Source organism: Chamaea fasciata, unplaced genomic scaffold (genome assembly GCF_029207755.1).
Source record: "Chamaea fasciata isolate MVZ Bird 193981 ecotype frontalis unplaced genomic scaffold, bChaFas1.0.hap1 SCAF_6, whole genome shotgun sequence".
NCBI lineage: Eukaryota > Metazoa > Chordata > Aves > Passeriformes > Sylviidae > Chamaea > Chamaea fasciata.
In genome coordinates this window covers 52625790-52650805 of record NW_027094091.1, presented here as the reverse complement: position 1 = coordinate 52650805, position 25016 = coordinate 52625790, and the positions used below count along the sequence as shown (strand labels likewise).

The window sequence follows — 25016 nt, the reverse complement described above, 5'->3', positions numbered from 1 at the left end:
TTATTGAATACATAGAATTTTTCAACTGTTGGCATTTTTTCATGTAACCCTGACTTCTTCCTTAAGCCATTATTTCTTCTAGATCATTTCTGCAGGATTGCATGCCTTTTCAAGGCAAGAATGAAAGATGAATACTGCACCAAGTCTTTCAGCAAATTACTTTCTTAGAACTACATCAAAAGTTCAGACATTTCCTAAAACATTCATTTTTAGATTCTTGTACAAGAAAATTAGTTTCTGCTTATACATATTATGAAACTATTTACATTACTGAATCTGTTCTGTTGTTGATGATTGTAAATTGTAGCAGAAAAAAAAATTCAGATTTTCTATGGCATTTATTGTTTATCTTTCATTTTAATCAAATTTTGTTATCAAAACCTGTAAACTTTTCTTCCATTATTTTTGCTAACTTCCTCTAGCTTACTTTTTCTTTCATGATTTTTCCTCTTTATTCTTTCATGTCATCTTTTTTTCCCTGTGTCTTATTTAATCCATCCTTTTATTATATTACTCATTTGCCTTTCTTTCACAGATCCCCCCCCCCCCCTTACAGATTGGAGGGTTTATTTTTGCCACCACATACAGAAGCCTGGACACTTACTAGGCTTTCTAGTGTTCTGGGTCTGATAAGAAGGGGAGAAAGCATCACTTTGAAAATAACATTAATCCTTTCCCATCCCAGTTTCTACCAGCAGGTTTTGTGGACAAGAAACTTTGTCTGAGCTGGGATTGAGCTTTATGTGTATGTAGATTTCAACAACTGTTCATGAACCTGTCACTGGACAGGTTTCTACACCTCACATCAGCATCCAAATCCATAAATTTCTATTGTGCATAAAAGGCTGCTCTCTCTAGAAATTAGCTGGTTGATATAAATTTTCCTGTTCAGTTGTATCATATTAGGTACTGAGTTTTAGCAGTGAGAAAGCCAGAATAAATTCAACCAGCAAACTTCTTGTGCAGCAAATGATGAACAAATAGCTCTTTTTCTAACAGATTAGGATTTTAGTTACTTTTGGTGACTAGTTTGGTGACTAGATGCCTTTTGATGTCATTGATAATTAACGCATATAGACTACTTTGCTTTTAATGGACTGGATTACAAAGGCTAATAGCATTCCTAAAGATTATATGATTAGTACCTGTGCAAAAGGATTTTCATTGTTGTGAGATTTAGTAGAACACTGAAAGTCAGGTTAAACAGTAAATAATTCATCTGATATTTTATGAAGAGTGAAATTATTTCATCATTTTGTCAACAGGTTTTACTACATACCAACAATGTTAAAAATTTTAGGGATGAGAGTAAAATTATTATAATTTAGCCAGGCAGTAACATACTTAAGAGAACACACGCTGTTCTTGTGGACAGCAAAATGGGAGTTGCCCAGATTGATCTTCATGATACCATAAACCAAAGTGTTTCTTTCCACTGAATCAAAAGAAGAAAAAAAATCTATGCCTCTGTTTTAATGAAAAAATTCTCCTTTGGGGTTTTCGTTCTGTGTGACACCTCTGTGAAATCAGTCCGGGTTTTTTCAGATTTCTGAAAACGATACTCATCTCTCTGCAGGATATGAAAAGTTGCTGTTCACTCCTGTAGGTGTATAACACAGGTTTCCTAATTTTCATAGCTCCATTAATTTTCCTAAAACCTAGGAGTGTTAAGCCTGTTGTTACGGGTTGGCAAGTCATCATCTGTCTTCGTACAGCTGTGGAGGTATACAGAGGATGAGACTCTGAATACATGAATGTTGTGGCAAGAGCCTTTTGGTGAAGAGGCAGAGGATGAGTTTTGTGCAAAAATAGTTGTTTTGTTGGTGATAATGCTTGCAGCATTGTTCACGTGGGCCTGATCTTCTGCCATGTACAAGGAAAAAAGGCCATGCTGAAGCTTCAGTGGTGTTATGTCTGGATAGTACATTTGTATCCGTTAAATATACAGGCAAAGTTGTTTAACCTTGAAAATTCTCAAGTTTTCAACAACAACAACAGACGATTAAGTTTTTGACCTTTGCTTGGTTCTGTTTTACTTAAGCCTGTTAAAATGGCAATAAGTATTGTAATGTTCTGCTGTTTGCTTCAAGGTGTGAGCATGCCCCACACTGGATGTGACTGGATGCTTTGTTTCAGGTCACAGGTGTGGTGTTAAGGTTTTCATGGCTTTTTACTTGAGTTCTTGTTTCATATATGGCAGACAGAAGGAACAAAGCTGTGTCTCAGTGTAGCATAAAGGAGATTTTATATCTCCTTTGGCAATACCTTTTAATGGGATGGAAGCTTCCTGTGAAAATGCGTCATTCAATCAACAATGAAAGTAAATTTTACTATTTGCTTCAGAGGTCTAACCTATAAGATTTAGAGTCCTTAATACCATCTTTAAAGATCAGGATCTCACTTGGGACAGATGTTAAATCATATATAGTAGATATGGAAGTCACCCCTCTCTCTAGTTTATAGCCTTAATTAAACTACTCGTCCACTGTGGGAAAGGTGCTGAAGGACAGTCTCCAAGACTTAAATAATTTTCTAACTCGTTCTGTTACTATATAGGATTTTCACACATCTTAAGTTCAGGGGTGGGGGTGAAGTCAGTCAGATGAAACCATGCGTATTATTACCACAGCAGATTTCACACGTTCATGATTTTTTTCTATTAATTTTAGCAGAAACTTCTGCTCTTTTACTGCAAAATCAGCCATTTTATATTTCCAGGAATAGCATTTGTCTTTTCTAGGACAAAGTTACTACAAATGGTGTATAAATATAGCAGCAGCTGAGAACTAGTAGTTGGGTCTAAATTCCATTTGTTTTTCTGTCAGACTGGGAATCTTTGAATGACAAATGTTCAAAGCATTGACAAAGGCAGGCTCTCACTGGGACCTTACCAGTACTCTGTGTCCACCAGCTAGAGTGAGAGCTGTCAGCTTCTTTCATTCAGGTTTTTTGTTTCATCTCCAATCAAGAATTGTAACTGAGGAGAAAATAACCCTTTCTTCTCTTTCTGACTTTGACATAAGCTAATTGTTCTATGTAATTTGAATTGAGCAAGAAAACAAAGAACTTTGAAACATAAAAACACACAATTAGCTAAATGAGAAGGAGTGTACTTGATGCTAACAGTTATTAAACATGTATGTGCTAAGAAAATCAGGGTCCAGGTTAATAGGCAGAATCTGCTTTTTATTTTAAGCACATAAACGTGTGGTCTTTAATATTCTAGCCTTGTTTTGCCGATAGTTTTAATTAATTCCCTTAATTTTTTTCTCTACCTCATTATTTCTTTTTATGGATGGGACCGATGTATGGGTTCAAACTTTTTTAAAAATGTATATGGGAAGAGCATGAACTATATATAGGCCAGTAAGTGCTTTAAAAAAGCATGAATAAAGGTGAATGACTGAGATCTTGTATGTTTTTGAAGTGGGAGTCCTAAAGACTGAGTTGTAATCTAGATTGATACACATCAATGATGTTATTTGGAGAGGTCATTTGTCATGAATAGGTTATGCTGATGAAAAATTTAGATAGTATTCTAAAGTATTCTCTTCACACATAATCAGAATGTTTTCCTACTATGTCTTTATTGTGTACAGCATAGTAATTTTCAAAACATCTAAACCACAAGTTTGTCATCAGAATTTTATGTATTAGCCGTACAAATGGTTTGGTTGCGTAGCCTTATAAAAATAAAATGTGTACAATTGTCAAATGACTGTGCCAAAGTCAGCTCAGATCCTCCCACCTGGATGTGAAAGGGGGTTGTATGGTGGGGAGGGGTTGTTTTGTTTCTATTTTCACAGTTGCACATCTTAAACTGCAGAAAATGTTCCTTCTTACTTTGGACTATTAAAACATTAAATGTTTCCCTGGTCACATGTTGACTAGATACTCATAGTATAGTTTCTAGGGATACTGTTGACCCTCAAAAAGATTGTATACAAGAGGAAGAAGCATACAGATTTTAACTAGTAGGGAAATCAGTATTAATCAGTCCTAAAATAAGACATGCAAAAATCCCTCCATCTGTTTCAATGATTGAAAGTAGACCCAGCAATCCTGTGGTAAGTACTTTCAGTTTTAGGTTCACCCTACCCACTCTCAAGAGCCTGGAAAACTTCTGGAAGTATAAAGTCCTGGACTCCAATCCAGCATGGCTTAGGAAAACTGTGAAGTCCTTAATTATGCCTGATGCAGATGTAGTACAAGAGAAAGAGGATTAAGGGGCCTGAGAGTTGTAATAGCAAAAGAGAATTGAGTTATGGTCATGACAAGAATAAAATAACAACCCAAGTTTTATTCTGAAATGTTTTCATTGTCCTTTTGTGTTCCCTAACATCATGACAATAACCCATGTCAGAAGGCTTTTGTAAGACTTACTTCATTAGTTCTGAGCCATAGTGCAGAAGCAACAACTGCCTTTAGGATAACAGCACACACAGCTGTAAAGAATTCATTCCAAAAGTCTGTGTGTTGGCTTGCTTTCTTTGTTTTTGTTAACCCTCCATTTGTATTACTTACATGCGACATATTTTTGACAGGTATTTGAAAATATCTGAGAGTCAGGTGCTGCTGCCCTGTCAGTCCCAGTAGTATCATACTCAACTAATAGCTGGTGGAGTCACTTCCTCAGGGGATTGTTGCAGAGGATGAGGTACTAGGGACACCGATTTTCATGCAAGAAGCAAAATAACAATGGACAGTTGCTCTGATGTGAAGTCAGAAAGATAACTTGCTTTTTTGCACCAGAAAATTCAGAAGTAACTAGTGTTTTGCTTGTAAAAATTTGAGAAGAAATAATTGCTTTGAGGTAGTGGGTGTTTGGAGTGGCTCAACAACATAAGGCATGAAAATGTGATGGTATGTTAGGGAGCTGGGAAGCAGTTTTATTGTACATTGTTTAATTACCTCATATAGCGGAGGGTTGTGGGGGGTGGAATCTTCTAGTATGCCACTCTAAAACCACACAAAAATTATCCTAAAATAGAAAGAATTCCTATCACTAAAGATATCGTCAGCCATAATTTGCCGTGCTTCATAATGATATGCTATTGAAAAAAATTGATCATCTCTGATCTTATGAATTATTAATTTATATATAGTTTCATGACTTGCTCTGACCATGAATGGAACAGACGTTCTTATAGTTGTTTTCTTAACATTAGTATTAAAATAAATGCCAAACTCTTGATTAGATATAGAACTTGATGCTACTAAGCAATTTATTCAAAATACAACTAATCAGGAAGGTAGGGCTTAGGAACATTTGTTGTTGCTTAGAGTAAAAGAGAGTGTAATTAAAATGATAAGGTAGTCATGATTGGAATAAATTATTGAGGTTACAGAGATTGCACCTTAAACCATTTGATTAATGATGAGAGACCTTGATTGTGAATATGTTCTAAGCCTTTAAATATTGAAAAAGTAGATCCTAGAACATAATCCTTTCTTCAGTGGGGCTTTTGCAGACTGAACAAAACTCTTACGCTAATTTTCCATTTCTCTCCTTCCAAAGCTTCTAAAATTTAATCTGCATATTTTTATCTGTCTTTGTCTACAAATATTTTTTACCTGTTGTTTACCTGCAATTTAAAATTATCAGAAAATGTGTGGAAATGTCTTCGCTAATCTGAGGCATGACTGGGAAAAGAGGCTCACATATTCCTGAAGAAAATCCAGTTACCAATTAAGATTTTCATTAAAATATTTGAGTCACAGTTAATTTGCATTAGGATTTATTATCTGGGCAAACCTGACCTATTAAACCTTCTAAATCTATTACTGTCAGTTAATGTCATGATTACAGGAAGAGCACATGGTGTGCCATGGAAACACAGCTGTTCCACCAAATTTTTAACTTGAAATGACCATTTTGCAGTTTATCACTGAATTACTAGGCACAATAAATTATTTTATGCTAGCCACTCTCATGTCCATCTTCTTAATATTTTCCTTGTCATTCTAAGTGCCTTTAGCCTTACAGGGTAATGAAAGGTTCTTGTTTCAAGTCTGATTACTACTCTAATGTTTTCCAGGCATACTTGGTGATGAGCTTGGCATATGAAACAATTTCCTGCAGTAATAAAGCTAATTAAAGTGGGCAGTCATCCCCACATCACTCTTTAATGAATTATAATGAGCTCATTAATCTCTCCGGTCTTGCTTACCACATCTATTGACTAAGCTTCTCTGGCAGTATGGGATAGAACACGTGCCCAGGAAAAAAATGGACACTGAAATGCATCTATTTTCCCATTTTTGACATAAAACCAGGAGAAAGCAGTGGTATGCTCTAAGTGGAATATGCTTTTTCATAACTAGAATTGGAAAGGGTAAATAGCTAAGCCCATCTAATGGTGGTGAGGGAAGAGTCATGCAGGAACTTAACAAGGTCTAGTATTGCACTGCAAGTGATAGAATAATTAATTCTGTGGCACACGCATACCACGTAAAATATGACTTGCAAAATATCTTTTAGTAACTCGCTCTCTGGGGAAACTGCCTAAAGAAACCAACATCAAGCTCATTTTTGGCTGAGTTTCTCGGCATTTTTGTTTGTTTGCTCCAAATGAGCAGAGAAGAGCTTGCAAGGTTATTTCATAACCAATTTCATAAGGGGAAATATTGGAGAATTAAGCGGTAAGGTTTATGAGTGGAAAGAGATGATTCATGCAAATAAACATCTAGAAAACCCACCTATTTTTCTTTGATTCTAACCCCACAACTTTCCTCATCTGTAAGAGATAAAGTCTAGTAATAGCAAATCACACCTAACTGATGGAGTTACCTGGTTCTTACTAGCATTCCAATGCTGCTAAGTCAAATCCCACAGGCATATTTTTACATTATTTTATGCACAGAATTTTATCTTGGCCTTAATATTGATACATTTCTTTACATGGTAGCTCAGAACCAGAGAGAACAGTTCTGTATTAGCATGTTTGTTGTGCTGGTGAGCGGTGTGCTAATTAGACTGTCCTGTTTTCTATACTGGCCAAACTAGGTAGGTATTTATAGTTGATATTGTATTGTTTGAAGAGACTTAAATTTTGTAGTATCTTTGTAGTTATACTGTCATAGAACAATTATCTTATGATAGCTGAATTTTGTTTGTCTCAGTTATCTGGCAAAGCCTTGTTTTTGCCTTTTTTTTTTTCTTTTTTTTTGCTTTTTTTTTTCTTCTCAAGAAAACATTAAGATAAACAAATCTTGTCTTTTGTAGTGACCATAATGTCAGTTCAGAAAGTTGGTTTTCTGTATGTATGCAAAGTAGAAGGTATCCCGGGTTGATGTATCTGCATAAACTTGAAGCAGAATGTCCTGTTGGTTGAACAAAGGTTTATTCTCAACTGAAAAATGTGTTTCCATTAAAGGTCATTAATTAATTGAATATGCAGTAGAGGAGGGAGTCATGCAGAATATATAGTCTAGTTAAGCTGGTTGACTTCACTGCAGTGAAGTACATTCTCTATAATTCAGAACCTATTCTTGACTACTGATCAGAAGAGAGAAAACCTCAGTGTTGCTAGAGAAGCCCTGTGTCAGAGCTCAGTGTCCTAAATGGCTGTAGGTGAAAGAACTTTTTATGTGGAGAAAAAAATCTGACTGTGCTTGGCAAGTGTGATAAAGGCAGGAAACAATTTTCAGGTTTTATATGTGTAAATGTTACATAAAGTGTAGCAAGGTGTTCTGAAATATCAAAATCATTTACAGATTTGATCACCAGCTGTGCATCATTTTGCTATTCACTGGTATTTTCTTTAAAGGGTCTGTAATATTGTATATATGCAAGTATTAAGTTTAGAGGATATAATATTCTTTCACTACGCCTTCATGATATAAATATAAACAGTCAATGGAATATCTGGGGTTTCACTTTACCAAAATAAGAGAGTTTCTTTCTTTTCTGTGTCACCATGGTGGATCTGGGGATCCTTTTGGAATAAATGAGTTAGCTGGTGTACTCAAAGATTGTCGAAGAAAAGTTATTTGCTCTTTGCACATGGTATCCCTGCATACAAGCATTTGTATATTTGATCCTAAAGACTTTCCTGGAATGACACATTATTTTCATAGTTATAATTTTAAGCAGAGCTGGCTGGAGCCCTTTCCCTTTCTTACTCTCTTGAGAACATTTGATAAAATTATTTCCTGTTAATTCTAATGTACTTGGAAGATCTAAAAACTTATTCATTGCTTTCTTCCCTGAATAATCCTCATAAATCTAAAATTATTTTTGTATGTTTTTATTCATATCTTAAAGCAAAACTTGACTTGGCTTTAAAAACAGTAATGGTAAAATGAAAAATAGATATTTTGTTCTATTTGTGCAGAAGATGTTGTTTTGTCACGTTTTTCCCTCACAACTGGAAGAGCCAAAGTCACTGTTTCATAACACTCCTGTTTCCTCCTGTCTGAAATTTTCTTGTGGTTCCAGGAGGCAGGACAAGGAATATTTTAAAGCTGATATATTGAATTCAGCATAAAATAATGCATATTGTGTCACATATACAAGCTGATAGTAGAAGACTGCAGTGGATTCAGGGGAGATTTGAGCTTAGTGATCTCTGCTGCGTCGGAGTTAGAAGAAACTTTTCTTTTGATTTCCTTGCAGGGCAGTCAGGATCCAGTTTGGACTTGTCTCCTTCTGTTTAGACAAATGAGGTTTTGTTTAGGACATTTTTCTCTGAATATGAAGGAATACTTTTACTGGTATGGCAGTAATGAAACTGCATACAAAAAATGCTGCAGGTTGGCAGATATTTTTACTTTACTTTTTTGGCCTGAAATTTTTTGTCATGCTGCTTGGCAGCGGAAAGAAACTGACATACAAATGAAAAAGTGGCTGCATTTCAATTGTAAATTAAATTATATTTGCACAAAGTTATAGATTTTATCGGTATTCTTTCATGTGACTCAGTCTAAGTGTATTACATGATTAATAAGGTTGTTTGCCTGTAAAATTGTTTTGGTTTTGCTGAGTAGGTATTAGGGAAAAAATTAGATACGAATGTTTTATCCCTGATGATAATGTGAGTTAATAGAACAGTATTAAACTGCTAAACATATGGTTAGAAACAAACAAAACCCCACCCTGATTACAGAAGGCTTTCATCAAATTAGGAAGTGCAATGAGGTCTTCCAGAGAACTTGCAATGCTGAAAGAAAAATGGTGGTTAAGGAAGCACTCTTGGCAAATAAGTTTATCCTGAAGAAAAAGAAAAAGGATAATTTAAAAACTGGTCTTTGTTTCCACATCAGTAGATGCACCATTAACATTGGAGGAACTAATCCAAAGAATGAGTCTTGAAATGCCAATTTAAGATATCTGAGAATAGTAATGGAGCAGCAGAGAATAGGAAATCTCTTGCACCAGGTACTCATTCTGAGACTGATAAGAGGAAATAGTTGAACTGCTAACTCTTGCCTGTTATCTGTTGCTCTAATCTTTGTGGCTGAATGTCACATGGTAATAGACAAATGCTTTTTGTTTGTTGGGATTATTTTTAAAGTTCTTTTAATTTGAGTTTGTTACTTGTTAAATTAGTAGAAATTGTTCTGGAAAATAGATTGCTTGGACCATGAATGAATATACTAAAGGGGGAAGAGCAGAACTGACTTCTTGAGATTTTAATCAGACCTCAGAAGTCTGCTGGAAGAGTCATGCTTGTGAATAAGGATGATCTGTTTTGTGTAGTTGACTCAATTTCCAAAAACCTTTCAACAAAACCATTCATCAAAGGCTTATAAAAAATAAGAAGTTGAGTGGAAAAGTCTTCTCTTGGATTAATGGCAGATTAGGTGTAGAGTACAAAAACTAGTCATTTATTAAAGAAAGAATTATACTTCCAGAAGGTCCAGAATAGTCAGAATTAAATTGGAGTTTGAAATGTTGCAGAAAGATTTCATCATACTAAATGATGGAAAGATGCAAGGCAGTTAAAATTCAGTGTCAGCAGACACAATGGAGAATGCAAGGGAAGAACAATCCTATTTTTCCAAATGAGGAAAGAGAACTTTCAGACATGGTGCATAATTCCTTGAAAAGTCCTCCTTACTAGTAAAATAAAATTTAAAACAAAAGGGACTTTTTTAGAGTTGAGCATTTATTCTTAGTAGAATCTGGATTACCTGGTTCAAGTGAATGACACAGTCCAGCTGGGAAGGGTGGAGGAAAGGTTTTGATCAGAAATACAGGATGTCCTGTGTAAGGAAGAAGGTATTTGCTAGCTTCAGATAGAGATGACAGTAGTTAGACAATAAACATGTGGATTTATAAAACAATGGAAGTCACAGAGGAGATGAATAGGAAATACGCCTGTCTTAAGTAAACAGGAGCAATGACATTGTTCCACAGCAGGCTGAAAACCAGAGGAAGGTTAGGAGGTTTTGTTTCACTTGTTTTCTCCACATGAATGTAGAATTTATTTGGGGATATTCGCTAAAGAAGACACTGTACTGTGTATGTGAGTTCTGGCCATAAAGGGAGAAGAGGGAAAAATGCATTCATATCTTTTGATATGCTCCTGGCTGCTGTTCATGATTTCTGCAGGTTAAATACATTTTGGGCTTCACCTGGTATGATCATTCACATTTTATGTTCTGCAGTTTATTAATCAAGCTTCATTCTTTTAAACTTAATGCTTTTCATTATCACTCAGAAAGAGAAAATTTCAACCAGAGTAAAAAAATAAATCCAAATTAGTTTGCTCAATCTGTATTTCAGAGTTAATGGAATTTGGCTCACTATGAAGAAAACATTGTTAATTTAGTTTTCTGTTCATAAATGTCAGAAGTCAAAGTAACATAGCCTATGTAGTCTCTTTGAGTGTTACCTTCACAGTAAAATATCAATTGAATTGTAGTATATAAATGGATATGACTGTCCTAATTCACCGAGTAAAATATTTATTGATATGTTCCATGTAACTGAACTTAGAATATGTTATAGTATTGCATAGATCTTTTTTTAGGATTAATCACCCTTATTTATCATTAGAAGATCAGATCCTGTGCTCCCCAAACTCCATTTGATTTCCTGATGAAGAAATGAAACAGGGAGTTGTTCCTTTAGAAGTGTCATTTGAACACTGGAGCTGTGTGGAATGATGTCTTTTTCTGATATGATCAGGGTTAACAAAGCTGAATAAGTGTTTTATTTACTTGTGTTTTTCCTAATGGAAAGATGTCTTGGAGTGAGACTCTGCGTGTCTTGGGTCAAGGCGATTGTGGGAGATGGCTCTGAGCTGCTGTGTTATGCTTTAGTGGAAATTTCTGAAGCAAGGACTCACTCTCACCCTTGTTCTGGGCGTTAGTAACAGCTGGCAGGGCAGTGTGACATGAAAAGCAGGCGAGTTAAGTGTGACCATTGCCTGCAGTCAGCAGGGATGCTCTTTGCAGGCATTGTTGGGACTCTAGCCAAGACTAACTGGTCTGGCAAGGCACCAAAACAGCAGATGAGCCAAAGGAACAAAATCAATGTGCCTTGAACATTGTGAAAAAATTCAGCCAAATCATTTCTCTTGGTGTGATTGAAAGGAATTGATACTACAGATACAAAGTGATGCTGTAGGTAGAGCTAGAGAGAGCACAGAAAGGGAAAAGTCACACTTGTGTACGTGAGGTGCCATGGTGTACTTACAGCAGGGACCAGACCAATGACTTCATTTTGACACCTGAAATAAATAATGCCTACTTGATCTCTCTGCTAATGTTTGGGTCTTTCATTAAAGACTTTCATTAAAACAAGAGTAACAATGAACAGTGCAAGGACTCATGATCTGACTGAAAACTCATTTCTGAAAACATGGTCTGTAATATCCAGCAGTCTGTTTGTGTTAATCTCAAATGGGTAGATGATCTTCCTTTTGTAAAACACGTTAACGTAAGTGGTGTCTCAGTTTGGAGAAAGATAACGAGCGCTCCTCTACAAATTTCACGCAAGATCCACAAAACCACTTGTTGCTTTTCAGATGTCACGCGTTATAAAGTAAACCATGGAAGATAGCCACAATCCTGAGTCTAGACTCCTATGCGGTTCGCAGAAAAGTACTGTAAATGTCAAACCTTGTGTTTTCTCTGAATGTTCTAGACAGTTATCCAGAAATTGCTTAATTTTTCTGGGTAGATCTGCTGCATAATTTAGAGAAAGCTTCAAGTGTTGGTACATTTTTGTACCTTTCTGGACCTGATACTCAGTTTTAAATTTCTCAGTTTTGTTTGTTCCAGGATTATTTTCTTAAGACACTATATCCTAAGTAATTGCTGATTTTTGCAGTACCCTAAGTTGGGAAACAACCCATTTAGTATCTGAAATTTGGTATATTTATCCAAAGAGTTTTATTATATTCTAATTTTATGGTATTTCTTTGGAAACAGATTCTGTTTAATATCAGAGGAAAAGCAGTAAATTTATCTTCCAGACTACTTGTTTAGTTTTGTTTAATAGCACTTTGATTACAGTAAGCAGGATATGCCTCTTTATTCCAAAGGATGAAGAGATATAAAGTAAGTTTTCAAAATTAATCCCGAATGAGCAGAATTAAACTAAAACAGGAAAATACTGGCACTGAGACAAAGCGATTGCTGTCATAGCTGGCAACTGAAAATAAGTAAAAGGGAGATAATTTGAAGAATATTGTGACCATAAATGTATGCAATAATAACATCAGATCCATAATGAACTTGCACCTAAATTGTGGAATTTTTTTTTTTTAACTATCAGAGGATTTAAGTAAGGAAAATAATAGGTAGCTTTTTGCACATAGCGCCTTTTACATTTTTATGAAATACACTTGGAATTTAGTCTGCATGACTTTTTTTATTTTCTATATTTAATAAAAGAAAGTAGTTTGAACATATACTGTTTACAGATTATGCTGTCTAACAGTTCTCTTTAACAATGAGGTGTTAATTGATTTTTTATCGAGCATTTCCAGAGTCATGGACATGCTTACTACAATTGAGAGCAGAATTCTTATTCTTTTTTTCATAATAAAATAATGAACAGCATTCATAAAAACAGTGAGGATAATAATGACAGTGTAATACGTAGTATATGTAATTTAATAATCTCTAAAAAACTACCTCTAAGCTACAGTGTATACTGGCAGCTTATAAAAACATGGCTAGAGTATAGATTGAATTATTTGGACTGATAATTTCATAGTATTCATGTTCTTATTGGGCTAGTGGCCTTGATAAAATATTGGCATAAACTCATTTTGCAGAAAGGTAAGGAATCAAAATGGCAAAGGGTATTGGTTTAATAAACAGAAAAAGTAAATGTCACCTAGCAGATTTTTATATGTGTGGACATTTAATTGATTTTAGTTGGCTTCTGAACTCAACTTTACTTATGTGACAATCTTTTCTTTTACTCTATAAATATTGTAAGGGCTTGAAAAAGCAAGAGACATGTTTTGCAAATGTGATCATTCCCACACTATAACTGGGCTTATTTTTCTAAAGATAGGAATACACGGGTCAGGTATCTACTGGAATGTGGAGATAGCTAAGAGGCCGACTCTCACAGCTCCAGCATGTTCAAAGTATATTTAGAAATCCCTACTAAATGAGGGAAATGTTTTTTTCCAGCTCAGGAATTGCATCATAGATTTAGAATACATTGAGTGCATGCTCTCCTAAAAGCAGGCCATCCTTTGCAAGTTATTTCCTCATTAATACCTGTTGCTGTGACAATTCATTAGGAGGCAATGCTGTGTTTTTGGGAGGTTTGTGTTTGGGCTTTTTGCTGCTGCTATTTTTTGTACTATAAATCCCCATCACACTGTGTCTGCTATTTCTCATTCACCTTGAGAAGCTTTTCTCAAAAATTTTTTTGGTCTTCCCACAGCAGCTTTGCCCTGTATTATAGTTTCGCAGCAGATAATGAAGCATTTCAGACCTCCTAAGGAGTAGAGATGATCCATTCCTGAATTCACACTATGAGATACACATTGCTGTTTGCCTACAGACTAATGAATAACACAGCATTCCACCAGTTTTTGCTGCCCTCCACACCATTCAATAACATGGGATTTCTTCACTATCATTCACACAATCCTTCGCTGAAATATTTTGATTCTTGCATGAGAAAAGGGTTTCTGAGCCTCTTCTCCTGCCATAGCTTTCAGTAGTTACTTTCTGGAGGTACTATATTCAGTGTGTTGGCAACAGTTTCTTCCACAACATTGTTATTCTGTTAGTGCTACATTCAGACAGGTGTATGGGATATTGAAATTGCCCAAACCTTTTTGCAGTCAACTGCTTGACAGTGTGTTTTCTTTCTTTTGTTCACGCTCTTGCATTTGAAGAAAGATTGATGCCTCTGCAGATACTGTGCAGAAAAATGAGATTATCAAATCATAATTCTACTGCATTCAACAACAAACAGCTGTCTGCTGCTCCAAGAAAGCAAGGCTCAATCGTGTATAGTGGTGACCTGGGAAGATGAATACCATCTCTCCTTCCTCCTCCTTTCCCTTGCTTTATTTGCCCAGCAGGATGCCATATTTTTTGGAATATTCCTTGGTTCAGTTGGCTGTCTTGATTGTGTCCCGTCCCAACTCCTTTGTGCCACCCTCTCTCCTTGCTGCAGCGACAGTATGAGAAGCAGAAAAGGTCTTGACACTGTGTAAGTGCTGCTTGGCAAAAAAACCCAATCTTTGTATCACCGATACTGCTTCCAGACCAAATCAAACCCATGGCATCATACAAGATACTGTGAAGAAAGCAAGCTCTACCTCAGCCAAAATCATGGAATTGTCCAAACCTTAGAATTTCAAGTATCCCAGAAGTTGCAGGGTGCTCTTTTACGGGGCCGCAGTAGCCTGCACAGGAGTTGATAATGCGGGGCACTGATTTACAAGCACCGTGTCCTGCTGGAAGTGTTAACAAGAGTTCTGCTGAAATGAGGCAGTGCAAGAGAAAAACCTTAGCCCTACATGCTTTTCTCCAAGCTCTAAGGATCCTTATGTTCTAAATTTAATGAGACAGTTGTTACATGGAATATGGAAGTGAGGTGCCTGGAGAACTGTGCCGAGCAGGCGGGGTCTATTCCTTGCATGCGTGAGGAAGATGCAGCTGGGTGCTTGACTGCTTTTTGCCAGGAGAGGTGCACTGTGGGCTTTAAGACTTTGGAAGCTCTGTGAGGCAGAATCTTTCTTCAAGCTCTCACTAATGCAATGGAGTTCTTCTTTGCCTCTTAGACAAAACCTAGTGCCAAAGCTCATCTCAAAAATCTTTCCTGCTGTGGTTGACGCCCGCTGCTCAGGCCTTGTTTCTGTATTTGCTTGCGTGTGCTTTCCAGAAGATATTTTTGTAATAGTCTTGGCTATGGGACCTTGATGTTTTTCTTTTTCCACTGTGTAATTGTACTATTTTATTCTAAGTTAAAGAGGAGAAATTCAAAAGGTAGCATCAGTGCAGAAGAACTATGCTGGCAAAAAGAACTCAGAACAATGTAACAAAAATTCGAGGTAACATAGCTAATGCCATATTGTTCTTAAAACCATTTTGTAAAATAAAGACCTCACTTTGATAAAATAATAGTTGCTGATACAATCCCATCCTTTTGAGAAGCAGCTATTTTTACTAACAGTAATGTTAAATATGTGCTAATATCATATTCAGTGCTGCGGGCTGTATTCTGGGATGTGCTAAAATTTTATTTTCAGCTAATGTTCTTAAACATCAATCTGCTAGTAGAGAGTAAAATGCTTCTATGGCATATAATAAAGAAAACTTCCATGAGTTTTTCCCTAGGAGAGATAATGTGAGTTCTGGCTTTTTTATAAATTTGGATCTCTCAGAAGATCTATAATAGTATTGAAGTGGTGTGCAAGCAGCCAGAAATGGTGTACTCTTTCTATTGCTGTTGTTTTAAATATTTGCAATATTTAAATATGTATGTGTCTTGTTTCTTTTTCCAGTTCTGTTAGGGCAGATGACAAGCAATAGAATTACTTCGAAAGATAATTATAATCTTTTTTATGGGGAAAATGGGATCACACACTACTTTTTTTGGACCTGTATTTCTGTGTTTATTTGGATTTGCAAACACATTAATATTGGCAGAGTGCAAATTTATCACACTGGCTATATGCTTTAGAACCTCCTGAACCCTACACAATCTAAATAATTGCTGCACTCTTACACTGTTATTAGGTGATAACTAGAGGTTCAATTTTTTTTATTTTAAGAGTGTTGTGAATATGCCACCAGATTTCCAGAAGTTTTCTTGTCATATGGCTTGTAGGTTTTTTTGGTTATTTTGGATTTTTTTTTCAGTAATAGTATTCCAAATTAATAAACTTCCCAAACTAAATGTTTCTATGCTGGAAGGCTGTAAAAGTAGAGTTCTTCAGTTACAATTGTATAACCACCTAGCTGGCTGGTTAGTTTTCTAGGTTTTTACCTTTCAACAGTTTAGTCTGTTGTTTGAATTTCTCCTCTGGGATGTTTATCAGAACAACACAAAACTACATGATTGATATTTTTTCTTCAGATATGATGTTGACACTTAGATGAGACTTCCTAGGGACAGCTTGCATGCCTCTGCCTCATGGCCATGGGTTGGCAACAGTTTTAGCTGTTAGGTTCAGTTTTGTGCAGATCAAATTGAATTACAGTGGTTATTTCACTATGTGTTAACTGTATTCTTTCCTCTCCCAGTTCATACCAGAACTGCTGCTGTTTTAGCTGATGTGGGACAAAAGGTGTATGGATGGGGTGTGTGCTTTCCTTTTCCTGTGGTTGTCTATTGTGCTTTCTTTTTCATCTCTCCAAGATAGAGAGCTCTGCAATAATGCTCTAAATTGATATTTCTCTAATGTTGTTTTGTATGATTAAAATTACAGCATTTCATAGCTGTTTCTCAGATGAAGAGGAATGACTCGTTAGGACCTTCAGTAAAAAGAGTTAAAAGATTCAGAAAACAATGACATGGACTTCTGTGCAGGGAGCTATTCAAATTTCTATGCAATGTCTATGGATACATTAATTTGTTTATGCAGCAACTTAGAAAATGTTATTGAAAATACCACACACGACAAAGGAAAATTGAGTTTCATTATTTGAATGTAATTATCTCACACTATGTGAAACTGCCTTTTCTTGTCATGAGCAAAGTTGAAGCGTTAAGCCTATTATAACATCTCTTTTGATGTTTTTCTAGGATGGAATAAAAGATGAATGCTCAGTGCTGAAGCTGCAGCTGAAGGAGAGAGACGAACTCATAGCCCAGCTTCGTGAGGAGCTGGTAAGCAGGAGAAGCAGTGGGGAGCTTTTCGTGGGTGGTTTTGGGTTCGTTTACCTGATAATATCACTCCAAGACCAGATATTAAAGGAATAGAATTTCACACCTGCTACACAATTACTAGCCTAAGGCTATGTTAATCACTCAGCTAAACACTGGTAACCCTGACTGTACTTTTCTAGGGACTTGTCAGCCTCTGAAGTGGCTCCTGTGTAGGTTCACCACTTGGAAAAGTTTCTTTGAAGAGATTGTATTGACAGTTGTCTGATCAGAGGCAGATAAGCACAGCACTGTATGCATATGCCAGAAATCTTGAAGGGCCATACACATGCCTGATAAATTGTCAGTACTTCTTCCGTGAGCTGCTTTTCACAACTATGAGTTCTTCAGCAGAAAAGGAAATATGTTCTTTTCTGCATAATAGATGTCTTTGCATAAAATGATAAATATTCTTATACTTACTGAACCTTTCCTTAGCATATGAGCTACTAATGCTTGGCTACTAATGCTTTAAGGATTGAAGTCACTTTTCAGTGACTGAAGTCAAATATGTGATATGGCAATTAAAAAAATTAAACACATGAAAATGCATTTTATTGTTTTGTTGAGGCTGTGATAACAGAATTTTAAGATTCCTTTTTTGATGGCATGTGGTTAAAGCATGGATGTCTTCAGTATTTTTAAATAAAGGAGAGGGAGTTTCCACCTCCTCTCTCACAGCGGAGAACTTAAACACTGCAGAGAAATCCTGTAGGGTCACCCACTGAGGAGGACATTCAGCACATACATTCCTTCCATGAAAGCTGCAACTCTGTGGGCACCTAAGGTTTTGTCTAAGCACCCTTTGGGACAAGGGATTGTTTCCCTAATTAGATCTTAATTAGGTGATCTACCTCGGGTTTTTTGTGCCTTTCTGTCTTGTACCTCTCATGCCACCTTAGAACTCGAACAGAATTAATTCAGGTCTGGCTATAACTGCATTTTTTTTATACTCACTAAAAGCAGGAGTACACTTTTAAGTCAAATAACCGAGTTTCAAGTTGCATGGGGAAAAATGTAATTCTGCCCAAGAGTGAAAGATTTCTTTGCTATGTTAACATCTGCAAAATAAATGCACACCATCAATATTCTTTGTTTCATATTTGGCTACATTAAGAAATGATGTATTGTGTAATTATTACCTAAAATTAAATGACAAAATAGGACACAGGGTGCATCAAGCTTCTCCACAGTCCTGGAGCATTAATTTTATATCAGTCTAGTTCAGAACATATGCTGTTTAACTGGTGGACAATTTTGTTAGTGTAAAATTACCCTGTATTGATACAGGGAGCCGTAGCTCATTTGCTGTTAAGTGTTGTCAGAGTTTATCTGTTTATACATCATTTGAAGAAAAAAAGACCCACAGGGGACTGTCATAATAGACAAAAAGTTCAACTTCCCAGCGCCATGAAATAAAGATTTCTGTATGATTGAAAGTATAATGAATTTAATCCATGGTTAATTGACTTCACTAATGACACTCTATGACTTGTAAAGGCGTGCAGGTGGGATTTTTGAGACCTTGTTTAGTCGTTTGAAATTGAGCTTTGAAAGGACTCAGTAGATGTGATTTACTCCTAATTGAACTGGATAAAGCCAGGTTGAGAGGTGAACATGGCAGAAACTGTTTTAGTTTATGAAACCTAGGAAAAAAACAAGTGAGTACCCACACTAAGGGAAAAAGTGTTTGGTTTTTTGTGGTGTGGTGGGATTTTTTTGGTTTTTTGTTTGGGGGGGTTTTGGTTTGTTGTTTGTTTTTGTTTCGTAGATGTACTTTTTAAGTCTCTATTGCATCTTCTGCAATACTGCACATCTACAGCCCTTTTTTGGAGGTACCCTGGGTCCTGCCACCATGGCACTTCATGAAGTTGGCTCTTGATTGTGAGCAATGCTCTTAGAAACTTTTTGCAGTGCACTCTTGAGGGAAAGTAAGCTGTTTTTAAGAGCTGTTAAAAATGAATTAAATTTGTAATTATTGCCAGGAAATTCTCATAATGTTTTCCTTACTTGCATAAAATTCACCAAGAATTGATGTGAAACATGCTTTAATATTCTGCAAATGCTACATTTACTTATGTTTGTAAGACTGTAAATATTTGGAAAGTGAATGTTTAAAAAAGTTAAGGGCAGTCATTCTTGGCTAATGAAACTGCACATGTTTTCACATAACTGCAATTTATTACAGACATAACGCTTAATAGAAAACTAGAACTTTTGTTCTTCTGTCTTGGGACAGCCTGTGTTGCAATTGTCACTCTGAATATGGAAATATAAAATTTTTAAATGCAGCTTGCCTGTCTTGAAATTGTGGCATTAGGATGCTAATTCAGAAATAGCACATAAAAATTGATTTGAGTAGGAATCAGTTTTGTGCTTCTTGAGAAGTACACAAAAATCTGTACTTTCCAGCATTCAAGTTGAATGCTTGCATGTAGATGTAAAACCCTTGCTTACTTGGTTTTACTGCAGAATTCTTCAACTAACCCAAAGTGAAATTCAGGTAAATTTTGGCTGTCTGGGAGCTTTTGCTTCTTGCTTTCCTCTGGATTTCCAAGACTTTTCTAGTAGTTTTCCCCTCTGATTTTTTTCTTTCTAATTTTTAAATACAAAAAAGTGTTCTACCTCATTTGAGTGCATTATGGAGGAAACCTTGAGCTGGGGAAAATGCCAATGGAGTGTGAACTAAAGAAGCTTAGGAACTTGTAATTGGTATGTAGCTTTTTAAGGGAGGAAAGGCTAAATACTAGAGAAATGAAAATAGGGATTTAGATGCTCGGCTACAAAACCCAGGTAGAAAGGATAAAATGCAAGGAGCCATCATCTACCTCCTAGTAAAGAAAGAAGAACATAGAGTAGTCTCTTGCAGATTTTTTGTTTATTCTCTTTTTTAGCGATTATTTCATCTTGACTCCCTTTATCACCACAAGTGTGTCTGTCTTTGGAGAAATAAATATTGGTAGATATGGAAGTGGCATTAATTCCTCCATGCTTCCATTAACTCCTGAAAAATGCCTGCATCAGGAATGTCAGGTACCCAAACCTGCTCTAAAGCTACCTAGAAATGGTAAACCTTAGCAGGAATTGAAAATTCAGGTTCAAACCATCACGTGTCTCAAAACTGTACTCAGTTATGAAAATATTATCCAGGAAATCAAATTGAGCATGTCCATTGTGCAGGGAATGTACTCTTCTTCTCTCTTTTCTTCTTTTTTTCCCCTTAAAATAACCGAAATAAATAAACATCTTAGTTTTCATTGGGCATGAAGATGTTTGAAACTTCAGCTGTCTCATACCCAGGTCTGCCTGCAACTGCATCTTTACATATATTTTCCTGTTGGAGTCCAGGGCATTCCTTTGGGTGCCCTGGGAGGCCACAGACCTCAGCAGAGAGGTCTGGGACCCGAGCAAGAGGGTTTGAGATCTGTACGGGGGGGTCTGGAATCTCTACAGGGGGGTTGTAGACCCTGGCGCAGAGCCCAGAGTGACACCGTCTTTGACTTCAGTCCATGGAAAAAAGCTTCTAACACTGAGAGAAGAATTACAAGTCACAAAGATGTGACAGACAGTAGTGTAGTGTGTCACAGAGTGTAAAATTTTGTAGTTATAGGATTCTTTGTATGTAGGTGCATGGGGAACAAGATGGAGGATTTAGGGTGTTGCCCTGAGTTCTTCCTTCCTTCTTCTCCCCTGACCTCCATCTTCTGGTGATGGTGGCACAAAGTAGTTCAAGGAGATTGGGTCAGAATAGAGATGACCCCTTTAGTATAGGTAATAGGCATTGGCACATAATTGTAAATAATATACACGTAGTTATCTTTATAAAAGGCAGCGACCTCCCATCGTGAGGGGAGTCATCCTGTGTCCGAGCAGCTGTGAACATCTCAGCCGGGCACAGAGAACATTGTAAGATAAGAAACCATAAACAATGTGGGAAACCAAAGTAAAATAAGACCTTGAAGACTCCGCTTTTTTCTCGTGTCTGGCTCAGGGCCTTCAGAGGGCAAAAAAAGACTCACTCGAACCACCACCTGGAATCTCGGGAAAAGAAAACCGAACCTGAGTTTTCCCAAACTGACCTTTTTCCACTGCCGTGTAAGCACTTAGAATGACTTTAAGCAGAAAATATTTTCATGCTATATTGGCAAAAAATACCTGACTACTGTTTACAGTAACATTTATTCTATTGCTGTCATTGGTACAGCAACATTCAGGCTGAAAAATGAGTGTTAACAACATTATCCTCTCAACCTTGATTCCCTATGTGACTTAAGTTGTGTGTTGTGCCACCAAAATGAAAAATGTAGTGAGGCAGTTTGAGTGGATTCTGAGTGGAACTGGAGGCAAAGCTAGGTCAGGAAATTATTCCCTCTTATAGCCCAGCTGTTGGGGATATTTTTCTGCTGTGGAGGTGACTCTTTATCAAATATTAGACTTCCTACATTTATGGAATGGCAAGGTACAGTGGGCTACACCCCAAGCTGTAGAAGTTACTGCTTTAGGGCTAGATACTCTGGAGTTAGCTCAACAAAGCGTAGCTGCCCTATTTTTATTTTTAAAACTTTTTTTCTCACCTTTTGAAATCATAAGTAAGCTCTACCTCTGTGCCCTAAACTTGTTAAATGATTTGAGAGGCATAAGACTTGTGCTGTGGTATGGGAGGGAGGGGGTTGGTGGGTGATTGTTTTTGGTGAGGAGCAGTTTTTGGTATTTGTTCACTTACTTGCTGTATCCTAAACACAGTATATTCCTGGAGGGCAAAAGTGTTGGCAAGGTTAGCTTCTAGCTTCTCTAGGCTGATTTCACTAATGGGCAATTAGCCAATTGCTCAATTTTTGAAGTATGGTGAAGATGAGCACTTGTTATTCAGCTTGAGTGTAACAGAAAACCTTAGATGCATTTGGATCCTGCTGATGAACTATTTATGAAAGACACTTAGGTTAAGTGTAAAAATCACCTCAAAATGTAGTTATGCCAATACAGATCCCTTGAATTTTGCAATCTTAACATCACAACTTGTTTTGACCGGAATAGAATGAGATTTGGATAAAAATGTCATGAATACATGGGGAAAATAATTTTTGAATTGTTGTGAAAAGGAGAAATTTTCATTAGTCCAGGCGACTTTCAAAATTTCAAAAACAGTTGTCTTTAAAATTTTAAAGATATTAGATAGTTCGCTATTTGAAAAGGATATTAGTCTTTATTTTTGGAAAAATAAATCTAGATTAATCTTTACACTGACTACCCATTTGCTTTACATTCTATTGGTTTGTAGGAATATTTCATGTCGGCTGTTTCTATGAGAGGGTATTACAGACCTGTGGATAATTTACATAAGAACCAGCATTTCGAAATAGTTTCAAATCCTCTTTCTTCACCATATTTAGGAAAAATTAGGAGTAGAAAAGAAATAGATTAAATGTACTTAAACATTATTAAAGTGTTAGGCGTCTTCCCTCTTTTTTGGAGGAGAATTAATTGCACATATTCCAGAAGAGGCTTATCTGAGTAGTAATTACTCTCTGAATCAGTTCCACAAGACGTGGAGTGTGAAAATGGCAATATCCTACAACCCACAATGGGGATTAGGCTCCAACTCCTTGTCTACACCAGTCCCTTGATGAAAAGCTGCCAGTCAGAGGATCTTTAATATTCCTGGACACTTGTTGAGTTTAAGTTCCTAGTACAAAACATTGTCATATCATGGTGTTTGGCATACATAAAAAAAACATATCACAAGCACAGAATGTATTCCTGGTCTCACTGAGGCTCTGCTCTGGAGTATTTCATTAAAATTGCACTGCAAAATGAGCAGACCTGAAATACAAAATTTGTCCAAAGTCTCCCTTGAGACACAGTGCCAAGACTTGTCCTCCTTCAATAATAATGCACCATGTGTGCTTATCTTTGGCAGGAGTGTCACTTGCAGACAGCTGCCTTCATGAGATGTGCAATGTTTTACTGATGGGCCTTCTAGTACAAGCAGGCAATTCTGATCTGGCCTGAGGCCAAAATCTAGGAAAACTTTACTTTTTGATCCATCTGAGGGACAAAGTGTATGTCTCAATGTCATCTTTCTTTTTTTTTTTTTTCACTTAATTTTTTAACCAATTTTTACTCTAGTAAGATCTAAAAATAGCTGACAACAGGTGAATTTCAGGACAAATGAAAATGACATCTTGGGGATGTACAGGGAAGGAAGACTTTGTTGCAGTTCAGCTTTGTAGATGTTTTCCTTTGTAAGATGAAAGTTGGTTAAAAAGTATCAAAATTCATTGTTGCTTGATTGTAAGTTTGTGATATTAGATAATTTCTCAAAGAAGTACTCAATTTTGAGCTGGCATAAAAATGACTGCTGTCAGTGTCATCTGATGAAATACTATTGTGTATGTGTGTTTATAACAGAACAGAGAAAAGTAATGTTGCTTAAAAACAAATGCAGATGTGCTGGGAAGCTTGTTTTGCTTCAGAAGATCAGCAATTTTGTTTCTATGACTCAACACCTTCAGTATGTTGCTAAAGTCATGTGTGCCGCACATTTTGGTTGTAATCATCTGATATGGATGACTTTCAGATTGATAAAAGCATTATCCTCAACTCTGCACTACAGTGCTTAATGAATCAACTGATAGTCTTGTTTCTTCCAATAATTAATTTCCTGACTGGGGAAATATTTTTGTTCCTGACGATGTGGAGATATCTGTCTGTGCAATTTGCTAAGGATCTGGTAGAAAACTAATGTTTTGTTTGGTTTCTCTTTCGTCCCCTCATTCTTAGTTTAGTGACTTGTCCAGTTCTCTTTGCCATAGCTGGGCATAATTCACAGAAAAGTCTGTACATACACACTCGTATAGCAACCATCACAAATGAAAAATTATCTGCATTTTCATACCAAAATATAATTTTTCTTTACACACTAGTTAAGTTTTTAAGGAAGGGTGTAATGCAGTTTTCATCCTCAGTGAATTTTTTTTCATTCCCTCTCAGTATATTCTAGGATTTGAGGACATCAAATATTTTTGTCTGTAAATAACACATTGTTGTTCACATATGATAATTTTTAGGAAAAAGAAAAAAAAAATTGATAATGCTGTTATGTTAGGACTCAGAAACTGTTTTTAAGACACCAAAAGCTGAACTGCAGTATCTGTCCTTTCCTAAATAAGTAACCTAACAATAAATTAGTTGTATTAAAGTATTTCTTACATCTCACTATTATTGCTTCTCAGAGATTGACTCTGTAGATCCTCTCCAAGTTTTGTGTAGGATTTTGTTGTTCCACTACTCATTTTCAGTTTGTTATTTGAAATGCACAAGATTTAAGAGATTCAACAAAGAATCCGTTTCAAATTCTGTTTCAAAGACTGAGCACTTTCTCACTGAAGATACCTTATGTACTTTGGCATCATGAATATTGCATGGTTCAAGGGATGCTCAAACACTTCCTCAGGTGCTCTGCCTTCTTTTGAAACACATTCTTCAGTGATTTTCAGTTCTGTTTAGAGCTGGGTCGGGTACGTGGAGATTCAGTAGAACTTCCGTAGAAAAGTTCTGATTCATATCTGGTTGATGTTGGTGAGGTTTTAGCTCTGAAACTGGGAAAGTTGCCCCTTCCAGTTTTTGAAAAGCAAAAGTGCCTTTTGCAATATCTGTTTCCCATGGTTTGGGGAAGTGAATTAAATAGAATAAAGTGCTACTGATCTTCTGGATTTGA

At 36.4% G+C, this 25016-nt stretch overlaps 1 protein-coding gene across 9 annotated transcripts in view; it reads left to right on the top strand.

The window, feature by feature from the left end:
* The window catches only part of CCSER1 (coiled-coil serine rich protein 1), a 628091-nt gene that overhangs the window by 338758 nt on the left and 264317 nt on the right, over positions 1-25016 (top strand). For 8 of the 9 annotated variants that reach the window (XM_066186375.1, XM_066186374.1, XM_066186373.1 and 5 more), the window contains one exon: positions 17180-17263. In XM_066186375.1, coding sequence (XP_066042472.1) covers positions 17180-17263 — 84 coding nt within the window. Of the gene's footprint in view, positions 1-17179; positions 17264-17442; positions 17940-25016 lie in introns of those variants that run through there. The other variant, XM_066186381.1, reaches the window with a different exon arrangement.